The sequence below is a fragment of the Lepidochelys olivacea genome (assembly GCF_965140295.1).
Source record: "Lepidochelys olivacea isolate rLepOli2 genome assembly, chromosome: 11".
Classification (NCBI taxonomy): domain Eukaryota; kingdom Metazoa; phylum Chordata; order Testudines; family Cheloniidae; genus Lepidochelys; species Lepidochelys olivacea.
Genome location: NC_140421.1, coordinates 57509013 through 57521176, shown reverse-complemented (window position 1 = coordinate 57521176; position 12164 = coordinate 57509013). Strand labels below are relative to the sequence as shown.

Here is a 12164-nt window from a genome sequence, read left to right as displayed (position 1 = left end):
CTTGCATAACTCATCTTTATGGGAGAGAAATCAACAAATTATTTCATTGTCTAATGTTCCACAATCGTTCCATCTGGTGTTGATGAGTCTTCCCTGCTGGGCAGGACATGACACCTTCATTGGCCACCAGCATTTCACACTCTCCTGTCTGTTGATTTACACAGTTACAGAAGCTTACACTACAAATGCTCAATTATCATCTTTTAATATGGGATACAGATGTTAAATGAGATTAATGCATGCCGCATCTTACAAGCACTCCATAAAGTCTAAGCACTAAACACATTCTTTTCATTCTAATTCCTATTTTAACAATACTAACAAACAGGTGAGCCAGACTGATTCCAGCTACATATTTGTCAGTATTCAATTGAGGCATGGGGGTCTTGGCATGAGCTGGCACCTGATCTGCCAGCATCATACTGGGGTGAGTAGGGAGGACCACCCTCGTAACATGTAATCCAGTGGTTAGGGTACTCTCCTGGGAGGTGGGAGACCCCCTGCTCCAGTCCCCCCTCCACTTATGGAGGAGAAGCAATTTAAACAAGGATCTGCTACTAGGGTGAGTGCTCTAACCAGTGATCTGTGGGATATTCTGATGTATGGAGTCCCTCCCTCTCTCCTGTTAAAGCTGTTGCACTGTGGATAAATAATGAAAGACCCATTAGACCAGAGGGACTAGATCCTGGGTCTTCCACATCATGGGTGAGTGGTCTAACCACCAGGCTGCAGAGTCACTCAGGCTTCTGCTCTCTAGCCTAAATAATGGAAAGACAATAGAGCGAGAGCACACAAATGCACGCACAAGCATGAGAATGCCTCTAAAGCCTGGTGGTTCAACCATCACCCACACATGTATGTGTACATTTTGTAGCGCTAATTGCATTCTTTGCCAGTTTCCCTCTACAAATATGTATATTTCATGGTACAAAAACAAAGGGATTGCTGTATGTATCGTTTTTGTAAATGAACATCTTTGTCTGCTTTCCCTGTTTTCTTTATCTCAAATCTAAGCAGAGCAATTTTTTGTGAAAGCTGTATACTTTACCTCTTAAAGCTGTGTTCCCAAGATTAGATGAAAGGGAACTCTTAGCGTTTCTGAAAAAATTTTGTTAACATACTCTGACTTTATCCACTTTGAAAAAGTCTTTTTCAATCTCTAACTTGATGAGTTTTCATTTACATCACTCTTAAATATGTAAGAATGGTCAGGGGAATTCCAGTATTTTTAGGTACTAGTCCAAGTGAGCTCAAGCTTTTTCTCAGTCTCATTCTGCCTTGCACAGAGAGAATTACACGTGTCCTGAGCTCCTACATGACTTTTTTGAAATCTTCCATGGTTTAGTTTTCCCTGCCCTCCTTGTGCCCTACTTCTTGTGCACCTGCTTAGAGGGAGTAGGGAAGTGGTACCAAGTGAACACCATTTGATCTCTCCTTCATCCCTGGACCCAAGTTCCAAGGATTCCCAGCACAGTTATGCAGTGCAGTCTTGTTCTCCTGCATAGTTGCATTAGAGACAGACGCAATTGGGCCCTAAACAGATTGCTGACAGAGGAAATTTCGTCTTAACCCAACTGAACTAGTGGTTGGCTTATGCCTGAAAAGCATGAATTTTATATTCCTTTTCTTAAACGCTGTGAAAGCAAGATACTCCATATAAGCTTCTAGGGCAGTGGTCACCAGCCTAGAGGATCTCCCAGTCAATGGAGATCTCTGGCAGTGCAGTGTGACTGCCACTAAGGCAGACTCCCCTGCCAACCCCAGCCCCACGCCGCTCCCGAAAGCGGCCAGCACAGCCCTGCGGCCGGGGGGGTTGGGGGGTGCAAGGGTCTCCCTTCGTGCGCTGCTCCTGCCTGCAAGCACCGCCCCCACAGCTCCCTTGGCCGGGAGAGCTGCTGGGGTGGTGCATGCCGAGAGGGGCCCACACATAGAGCCACGTGCCCCCCGCTCCTCCCCAGGGGCCACAGGGGAGTGTTGGCAGAGAGCCTGCCTTAGCCTTGCTGCACCGCCAACTGGGAACTGCTGGGGGTAAGTGCTGCCCAGCAAGAGGCCACACCGCAACCCCCATCCCTGAGCTCCTTCCCGGAGCCAGGACACCACACCGCTCCTGCACCCCAAATCCCACCCTGAGCCCCCTCCCAGAGCCATCACCCCAAATCCCCTCCTGCACCCCAACACTCTACCCCATCCCAAAGCCAGCAACCCCATAACCCCTTCTGCACCCCAACACTCTGCCCCAGCCCAGAGCCCCCTCCTACACCCAAACTCTCTCCTAGAGCTTGTACCCCTCACCCCCTCCTGCACCCCAACCTTCTGCTCCAGGCTCAGCCCAGAGCCCCCTCCCACACTGCAAACCCTCGGCCCCAGCCCAGAGCCTGCACCCCCTCCTGAACCCCAACCTCTTGCCCCAGCCCAGTGAAAGTGAGTGAGGGTGGGGGAGAGCAAGTGACAGAGAGAGGTGGGGATGGAGTGAGTGGGGCTTTGGGGAAGGGACGGGGTAGATCCTGGGTTGCCCTTAGATTCAAAAAGTGATCTTTTTGTAAAAACGTTGGAGACCACTGTTCTAGGGGGATAAACCTATGGCCACTATGCTCTTTACCCAGCTGTTCTTAAGATAACATCAGGAAAAAAGCACTCAAATCTGCACAGCGAAGCATCAGTGTATAGACTCTGCAGAAATGAAGTTCTCACCCTTCATTTTAAAGAAGTATGGTAAGCTGTGCAATAGAATGGTTAGCAGAGTTATTTCCATTATGTCACGGTAGCAATTAGGGGTTATGTAAATAATTTAAAACTGATATTTTTATATATAGAAAGTTAAAATGCCTAAAGCTTCCATTCCTAACAATGGAATTTAATTACTGCCTAGGGCAGGCACAAACTGCAAATTTACCTAAGAACTCTACCAATACATTTACGTTTTGACCTTCAATCCACTGTATATTCCAGTTCTGTGCCTCTCTTGAACGGAGACTACTCATGCCAATTTGTTTGGTGGTTTTGTTATGCAGATCAATGGCAGGCAACCACAGAGCATAGATTTTGATTTGTAGATTTTGTGCTAGAGTCTCTGGTTTTCTGCTGCCTTTGTCACAAAGGGATCACGAAGTCAGCATAACCAGCCTCTCTGGCACAGATCTATACCATCCACTTTGCAATTCCCAGCGAAAGGGACACGTGGAAGATAAGGATGGGGAAAAGGGGCAGGGCTGCAATGCTCCTGCTATCCCCAGCCGCCATAATAGTCCTGTGGGGATGTGAGCGCCTGGATGCAATTTAGAGCAGCCCTGAAGCTGCTCTATGGGTTTGTCGATAGAAGCACTTAGTCAGCAGTAAAGGGTGTAAATCTACCCCTCACTAGCCTGCTTCATCCTAAGTGTCCGTGTGGACCCTGCTACTGTGCATCTACCCCACCTCCAAACAGGAGTAGCCCAAAACCTCTCTCTCTGGGCTTTTTCTCAGAGCCACATTCCAAACACTTCTTGTTCTGGCTGTGTTTGACTTTTGCTGCTTCTCTGTTTTTCCTGACTCTCTCACACACTGACACATCATTCCAATCCCTCTCTCCCCATCCACCTTTTAGTTTATTAGACCACTGTGGAACCCACTTGGGTCACATGATTCAGCTTCTACTGCAGCCTTGCACATGGCTTTGTTTTGGGCAGATGCCTCTGATGTTTCAGCTATCTGGTTCCACAAAGAAACATAATTGTTTCTAATATTTATCCCAAATGAGTGGCAGCTGTTACATCCACCAGTTTCAACGGGGTTTAACCCAACCCAAAACATTAGTTAATCCTGTGAATCTACATTGCAAGTATTGATTTAAACAAAAACAAACTGAAAAAATCTGCAGTGTACCTTCTGTGAAACAATTAGTAACTATTAAGACACACTAACTTAAAAATACCCAGTTACAAGCTTCTCTTCTAGTTGCCTCAATCCCACATTCATTCATGGATGCCTAGATTTACAGAGCAACAGTGAATACTTCCTGCCTTAGCTTAAACTTAAAACAAAGAGAGTCCTTAGGTTACAAGATTGCCCAGTTGGTCACTCTCCTGTTTGTCCTAGCTATTAAGGAGCAAACAGATGTGCCTTTAGTGGGTGTTCTTTGGTAAGTTGCCTTCAATCAGAGCCTGGAATGAATTCATTTACAATGTGATTCTACACTGAAATGTGACACTGTAAAATTATATTGTGAGGTTCAGTTTTCTCTCAATGCTTGCAGGCCAGACTGGCTCAATTGACTCATAAAATCATATGTTTTCTCATAGTCAACCATGCATACTAAACTTGGGATCTGATAATCAAGCTAGGTTAATTCTCACTTATACAGCATCTTTAGTCAAAGTTTCTACAATGGAAATTTAGCTAAAAGTTCTGTTGATACACAAGTCAGGAAACAACCCAATTTACTCTCACATAGCTGGAAAGAAGAGGAAGAAAGACTAGTGAAAACTGTGGCTGATATTCTGTACCTCTAGGAGATGCAGCACAGAAAACTTTTTACTACTTTTGCACCCTCCCTCTTCAAGCCTCTGAGGACCAGGAGTTAGTCTAAATTACAGTGCCCCTGCCCGACCACTGCAGCATATATTTGCCATTGCAGCAGGGAGAATCCCTCCTCAGACTCTTTGCATTGGCCTGCTAAACCCAGGATTGCGAGTTCAATCCTTGAGGGGGCCATTTAGGGATCTGGGGCAAAAATTGGGGATTGGTCCTGCTTTGAGCAGGGGGTTGGACTAGATGACCTCCTGAGGTCCCTTCCAACCCTGATATTCTATGATTCTTTTCTCCACATCCTTGCACTATGGGGATTCTTCTACTGCATGCTTCCCCCTGTCCTGAAACCCCTGAAAAGCCCTTGCATTCTCCACCAGGATCCATGAATTTGAGTAAGAAGATGGCCTGGGGGAGCATGTACCTCTCCTGATTCCTCCACACAAGAAACAGTATTTACACTCTGTGCTATGGATCCCCTGTGAACACATCCACTACAGCTGTGTTTGTGTAATGAAAATATTGACAATTTAAATTGACAATGTAGGTACCATATTGTAATTCTTAAAAACATTTTTCCAAGTAAGCAACTGAATAATAAACATACTAGGTAGCTAAATCTCTCTGTTGAAGTGATTTTAGTCACTCCATGTATGCTTTTTTAAGAAGAGATCTTTAACCTATAACTATACAACACTGATTATACCATGTAATTACTTGATATAAATTGTAAAATATTGTATTTGGAAATGACTGTCATATCATAAAAATCTGAACAGGGTACTGTGTATGTAGAACTCCAGAATCATGGCTATATTTTTGAGATTAAAATGACACTGTCTAAGACTATTAGCATTCTATGTATATTCACATAGATTTATTTACATTTGATAGTATAATCTAAGGTTTGTAACATTGTATGTTTCTATTATTTGAGAACACATGGGATTTATTTGCTACGAAAACAATGCCTTTTCACTAAAGTACTTGAATGTTTCAAGAAATGGGTACAAATTTATACTCATACTTAATATAGCTTTTGTTTGTACTTTCACGATAAGGCACAGTACCTGATATTTTGTGTAAACATAGGAAAGAATCACTTCTAAGCAGAAGTGTGAAAAAAGTATTGCCAAGATTTCATTCATAACTTTTTTCAAAAAAGAAAAGAATTCTACATGCAAGCATTTTGTGCAAGTTAGCAGCAAGCTGCTGACAAAGACTGCTTTCTTTCCGTGTTCCAGCCCGAAGCATACAGCACCCAGAAGACAAAGACACCCCAGGCTTGTGATTGAGGAATGTCCTTTAATGTATGAAACACTGACAAATGACGTAGTGAAAGGATTGTTAGAAAAGGTATGGCAGTTTTTGAAAAAAAAAATTAACTTCTCTGCTCACAGGATTCTTAACTGTAACATATGTATTTACATTTACAGATGAATTATTTTTCAATTTGCAAATTTTAACCTGGTTTTCTGGCTTATAAAAATTACCAAGGCATTCATTTAAGTAAGAAGGAAGTGTTGCTTTTCCCCCTTCAGCACTTCTTTTTTTGTTTAGCACTCTGTCATGAACCCATTGAACTCAAAAGGAGATTTCCACTGATGTCATTGGGAGCAGGCTCTGACCTTTATTTTGTTGTTTTTCATGGTTTAGGCAACAGTAATCAAACTTTCTGAAGGGATATGCACATATAGTAGCTCCTTCTAGAATTATGTTGTAATATTGTATTAAATTAAAATCTGAAAATGCATATTTACTTGTTCCTTGTTAAATAATATACTCAAATAAAACTGACATCTGTAGATGGATTTTCTAAGCAAGGACAAATAGATTGTCTCATCTCATTCTGTAAATTACAACTGGCATGCAAAAGTGTTGCTTTTATAGAAGTATTTACCTTTGGTTACTTGTACAGTAAATCTTTTCAAAATTAAAGAATATTCAACTTCCACCCTAATAAACTTTGTCTCTCACTTCCTCTTCTAAATTAAGACCTATTGAAACAGGAAAGTTTTGTTATTACAAAAATGATAGTAATATAGTTGTCTAAATTAGTTGCTAAGGAAAGTTTAAAGGAAGAGCATCTTTAAAATATTTTAGGATCACTGAGGTTGTAGCTGAGAGAGTTGTTTAGAGATTTTAAATGGCTGTATTATAAATACTCTGTGAGGTAATCAGAATTTAAAATGAGATACAGTTTCATGTTTATACCAATTTACTTTGGTAAGTCAGATATACATTAATATTAAATACATATATTAAATGATCAATAAACTTAAAATAAGCATTTGTTCAGTCTCGTACAAGGAAATCTGAAGTATAAGCATTAGGGGAAATATTTTTATTAGTCAAAAAATTACCCTTAAATTCAAATCTTTCCAGTATTTTTTAAAATGATTGCATCAATAATCCATGGTTAAACCTTTTAAAAAGTTACAAATTTAGTAATTTGGAGGGAGAGTGTCTCTTGTCCTTCTAAATCCCTTAGGCACTTTTAAAAATCTCCCCCAACATTGCTTGCTGCCCTCAAGATAATTTTGGTTCTGTTGCAGAATAGATACCATTTTTTATCCCAAATGGCTGCATTTTAGTGGGTTGTGAAGTTCACACACATGTAATAAAAAGTTTGTTATTCTTCTACATGAAAGGCGCTATATACATTTAAGTTAGTATTACAGCTAGTATTTGAACACATTTCTTGGCCTAATCATAGAAGCTACCCTGTTTGCAGAATGCCTATTGACTTCAGTGCATGGAGAGCTTGCAGAATCAAGTAAACTGATATTTGCCTTAAAATATAGAACATGAGAACTCCACAATCCTTAAGTACATTGCGTCTTGGATATATTTGCTTGCAAATCAGCATCTTCTTTTATGGAATATGTGTGACGTAGAAGTGTCTTATCTTCAATCTGTAAATTCATAAAGTTTCAGAATAACTCTATTTTATACATGCAGGTCAATGAAGCTGCTAAAAGAGGGAAGAAGTTTGTTGGATTTATAACACAGCATTTTCCACAACCTAAATTCTGTAATGGCACAAACACAGATGGAAATGTGGACTCTGAATCAGCACTAAGCATAAGGAGTAGAGAGCACAGGAAATACAATTATGATGAAAACTATAAAAACTGGAATGAAGGGACTTTGAGTGGTCAGTCATCTGAGAGTGGAATAGAGGAAGAAATTCAGCCAGAAAGGGGACAGTTACAGGATGCTGATTTCCAATTTGGAAAAGAAGGCAGCCCCAGACCTACTAAACCAAGGAAAGGAGAAGGTAAAAAAACACCGTGTGTCTATTGCAGTAGCGGGATAATTACATTGAGTTATAGCAAAAAAGGATAACAAAAATGTAAAGCAAAACTTATTACAGTATATTCTAGCTTATAAAATATAGGTTTTAAAGATCTCTAAGTTTAAATACATATTCATTTTTAGAGCAGCTTGACAAATAGAAAACAATACTAATTCTGTCTTCTGTAGTATGTATCCAATATTATGTAGAAATTACCTCTCTCTTCTCATATCTCCCCTGTTTTAAGTGAACTGTTAAAACTTTAGACTGTTAAAGCATAGACAGTAAAAGCTCAATGTTTTTAATATTGCAAGCAAATAACTTTGTATGACAAGTGTGTGCATAAGTGAACACAACTGTGTGTGCCTGAAAAATGGTGTCCTATCATCAAAGGATGAAATTGTGTTACAAGATTTGTTACCCTTATTAATCAGCAAGAAACTTTTAATAGGCCCCTAAGATTACACCACAATTATTCAAACTCCCTAACTTGAATTCAATTTAAGACAAAAGGGACCTATTAGGTGCTAGGGGATATAATTCAAACATACTCCTCTCCAGCCCATGTAATGCATAGCAGACTAATCTATTCTTAATGGACTGATTTTGGTAACATACCTTCAAGAGATACCCTCAGAGAACTCAAATTAGTGCAACAGTGAAATCAAAGAGGATAACAGATAAAGAATTTATTTACATTAGAGGAAACATGCATGAAAAGTGGAGTATAAGAAAACTCATTGGTGAACATTTTTGTTAATATGGCAGAAAGCTTAGTTACAAAAGGAAGATGTAAAGATATTAAAATATATAACCCATTCTGTTTGAGATGTCATCTTCTAGAACACTGTGACTCTGGATGTCAGGCAACTTTACTTTGGCGATTCATTAAGTGTTCATTAAGAAAGAAAATGTGTTCTTCTTTAAGTTAGCTGACGCATGGTAACTAAAATGAATAAAATCCTAGTGAAGGCAAGGCAGCTCCTAATTTTCACACATGAACAAGTCGTGGTAAAGCTATGAAGGAATCCAGAGTTTACGTCAACCTGATAACTCATATTACAATTACAAACTGCCATGTCTTCATGAGGACCTCATGTTAGTTACCATGCAATATCTAACACAAGTTAAGAACAGACCTTTTTTCTACTGAGATGCGCCCTTTGTGGGAAACAGAGAGAGGAACACATGGGTTTCCCTATTAGGTCTTTTTAGTCCGTTCATCCTTCCTTCCTTTCTGAGGTGAAGGCTATCAACCTTACCCACCTGCTACCTAATAGATGGGTTTTTAAATGACTGTTTAGCATAGTGAATTCTTCCATTATGTACCAGACACATTCTAATTAAATTCAATGGCAGTTTTTCTACCTTCCTGCCAGGAAACAAGTACCCTCCTTCATTTGAGGACTGTAAAGAAAACCAATTATTATTTATTATTATTATTATTATTTTATTATTAATACCTGAATTCAAGTGGTTCTTGTGCAATGTGCTGAGCCTTTATAACATAACCAGTTAAAGCATAACTCTTTCCTCCCAAAGTGAAAGCCAGGTTTCATTAGTCTCAAAGATTAGTGGAATATAAATATTAAACTTGGAACAAAAAAGTGAGAAATCTTAGTCTGTCACAGCACTCTATACATGGATATTTTTATAACCAGTTTATCAACCAAGACATTTCTTCAATGCAAACATTTTATGGAAATCTTAAAAGATTTCTATCCTGGATTTGTCTTACTTTTCTTCAGCTGTTAGTCACATGTTCATAGAAGTTATTAGCATTTCTAAGATAATAACTTGGAAATGTAACATCCACTCTTTTTGAACACTGCATATCACCCTTATTTCCTTTAAAAAGTTACAAGCATACAGTTTGAAAAAAATTCAATTAACTGCATGCCATTCTGCATGCAGATTTGCATCCTATTTTGATATGCCATGTTCATCTCAATCCTTGTGCAGGAGATACAAAATAAAATGACATGTCTGAGAGCCAAATTTAAGGAACCATCAGATGTTCAAGGTTTGAATATCTAGTTCTGAGTATATTACTACTGGTATGTAATAAGTCTGGTAGACATGAACATTTGCACAAAATGATAATTGCATTAAGATTTTGTACTTCCTATTAACAAATATGAAAGCATGAAGCAAAAACATTAACTGTGTTAAATTGTATCACTTAACAGTACCGGTACAGATAAAGCAGTATAAGCCCCTGGTATGGATGCAGTTATACTGGTATAAAGGCGGTTATACTGTACAGGAACAATACCATTATAAACACCTTTATACAGCTATAACTGCATCCACGCTAGAGGGGTTGTACTCGTGTTATATCAGTAAATCTGTCTTCTCACAGCCTAACCAACATGGTTATACTAGTAAAAAACTTTGTGTAAACCAGGCCTTAAATGATCTGGTCAGTTGGACCATCTAAAATTGAGTGTGAAAACAAACTATTTTTATGGATGCACGTGTTGTGTGTTAACACAATACTACAAGTAAGGGTCAACTCACCAATGGGCCCCTCCATCAAGGCTAGATATGGCATAGCAGACTCTTCTCCTCTGGGATCCCCTGTTGATGACCACTCCAGCCCTACAGTGGTTTGCCTTGTCTCATGAATCAGCCCTCTAGCCAGGTCACATTTAATCACACCCCATCTGAGATAATAGATAGTCCAACAAAACCAATGTCCGATCCCTCCATCCAATCCACCACACACAATTCTGAGCCCAGTGGTCTGTACACTCTTTTCTCAGGGCTTCTAGTAGTCTATATTCCCTTCTCACGGGCTTCACACCACCTTGCCAGTGGCTGGAAGGAGAACCCTAGCCTGCCCTCTACACTGCGTTCCAGTCCAGGGTCTCTAAGACAGGCAGTCAAGGTTCACTCCACCAGACTGCCTGCTGCAACCTCCCTTGACTTCTCAGGCCAGATCCACAGAGATACTTAAGTGGCAAGTCCCATTTTTTGGCACCACTATGATCCATGACACACACACCCCACTACCTTACCCCATATGTTCCTAAACTCACTCAGCACCTACATTTTTGCAGTAAAAGTTCTCTAGCTGCCTACGTTTCTGCCTCTGGGCATGCACATTCCGGTCTCACTCTAGGCACCAGGAGGCCTCTCTCCCACCTAAATCTCAGAGCAATCCACAAACCAGGAGAAGATAGGTGTGCCTCCGCCTAACTCACGTGTAGGGCCCAATCCAATAGGCATAGTCAGAGACCACCTAAGTCCACACAAGACAGTGCCAGGGAGTGAGAGGGACAAGGAGGAGCTCCCTTATTATTTTTAGCCCCTTGGTTAGGGTACTCGCTGGAATGTGGGAGACCCCACTTTCAAGTGCCTGCCTCTGCCAGATGAGGAGAAGGGATCTGAACAGGAATCTGCCACTTCTCAGGTGCGTGCTCTATCCATTGGGCAGTAGCGATTCTTACTCTCACTCTCATCCCAGTTGATTGTTATGCACTTGTTTAAGTAAAGTTCAGCAACTTCAATGGGAGATCCACATCAGAATATCCTGTAGCCCAATGGTTAGAGCACTCACTGACGAGGTAGCAGGTTCCTGTTCAGATCCCTTCTCATCAGGCAGAGGGGGAACTTGAACAGTGTTGGAAGGTCCTCCCTTATTCCAGATAAGTACTCTAACCACTGGGCTCAGCATTATAAGAGAGCACGTCCCTATTGTTTTGTGTGCAGGTAGGCAGACTTTGAACATGCCTATCAGATTGGGTATGGTAGGAGAATTAGGTGGAAGAACACCCATCTTCCCCTAGTTTGTGGATTGCAAGCAGAGATAGGTGCCTAAATCCAGGCTGTAGGGAGATCCTATCCCTGCAAGATGGATAGGGCTTAGGACACACCCCTCTCATCAGCATCTCCCATTTGCTAATTTAAGTGGCTACCTACCTAACCTGTGGCTTTTGTAGATTGCACTCTAAGGTGCCTCTCTCTATAGGGAGCTTAGGCACCTACCTCAGGTTTAATGGATCATGGTGCTGTTCTTGAGGCTTTCTACACACCTAAAAGTTAGGTCATGCTGCACTGAGCATCACAACACCTATATCCTTTTGTGGATGTAGGCCCTTCCTGCCAAATATTTTTTGAGACTTTCTGCTCACCCTGCAAAAGGCATCCTGTTCTCTGCAGATCTCATGATTCCCTTCTCCCAAAAGAGCAACCATAGTTTCTTCCCTACAGCCTTTTCTGCTCTAAACTTGGTCTGTTTATAGCACCATCCAGCCCTTTCCCAGCTGCATTTCATCTTTAATCACACCTGGCCCATCCTCCGTATGCAACCAGATGGATTAATTGGCCTCTTGGACCACATTAACCCTTTCAGAGTCAT

The 12164-nt window shown here is 40.9% G+C and overlaps 1 protein-coding gene across 5 annotated transcripts in view; it reads left to right on the top strand.

The window, feature by feature from the left end:
• Window positions 1-12164, top strand: part of RFTN2 (raftlin family member 2) — a 49630-nt gene that overhangs the window by 8016 nt on the left and 29450 nt on the right. For all 5 annotated transcript variants that reach the window (XM_084643290.1, XM_084643289.1, XM_084643293.1 and 2 more), the window contains exons 4-5: window positions 5748-5859; window positions 7465-7783. In XM_084643290.1, coding sequence (XP_084499416.1) covers window positions 5748-5859; window positions 7465-7783 — 431 coding nt within the window. The remainder of the gene's footprint in view (window positions 1-5747; window positions 5860-7464; window positions 7784-12164) is intronic.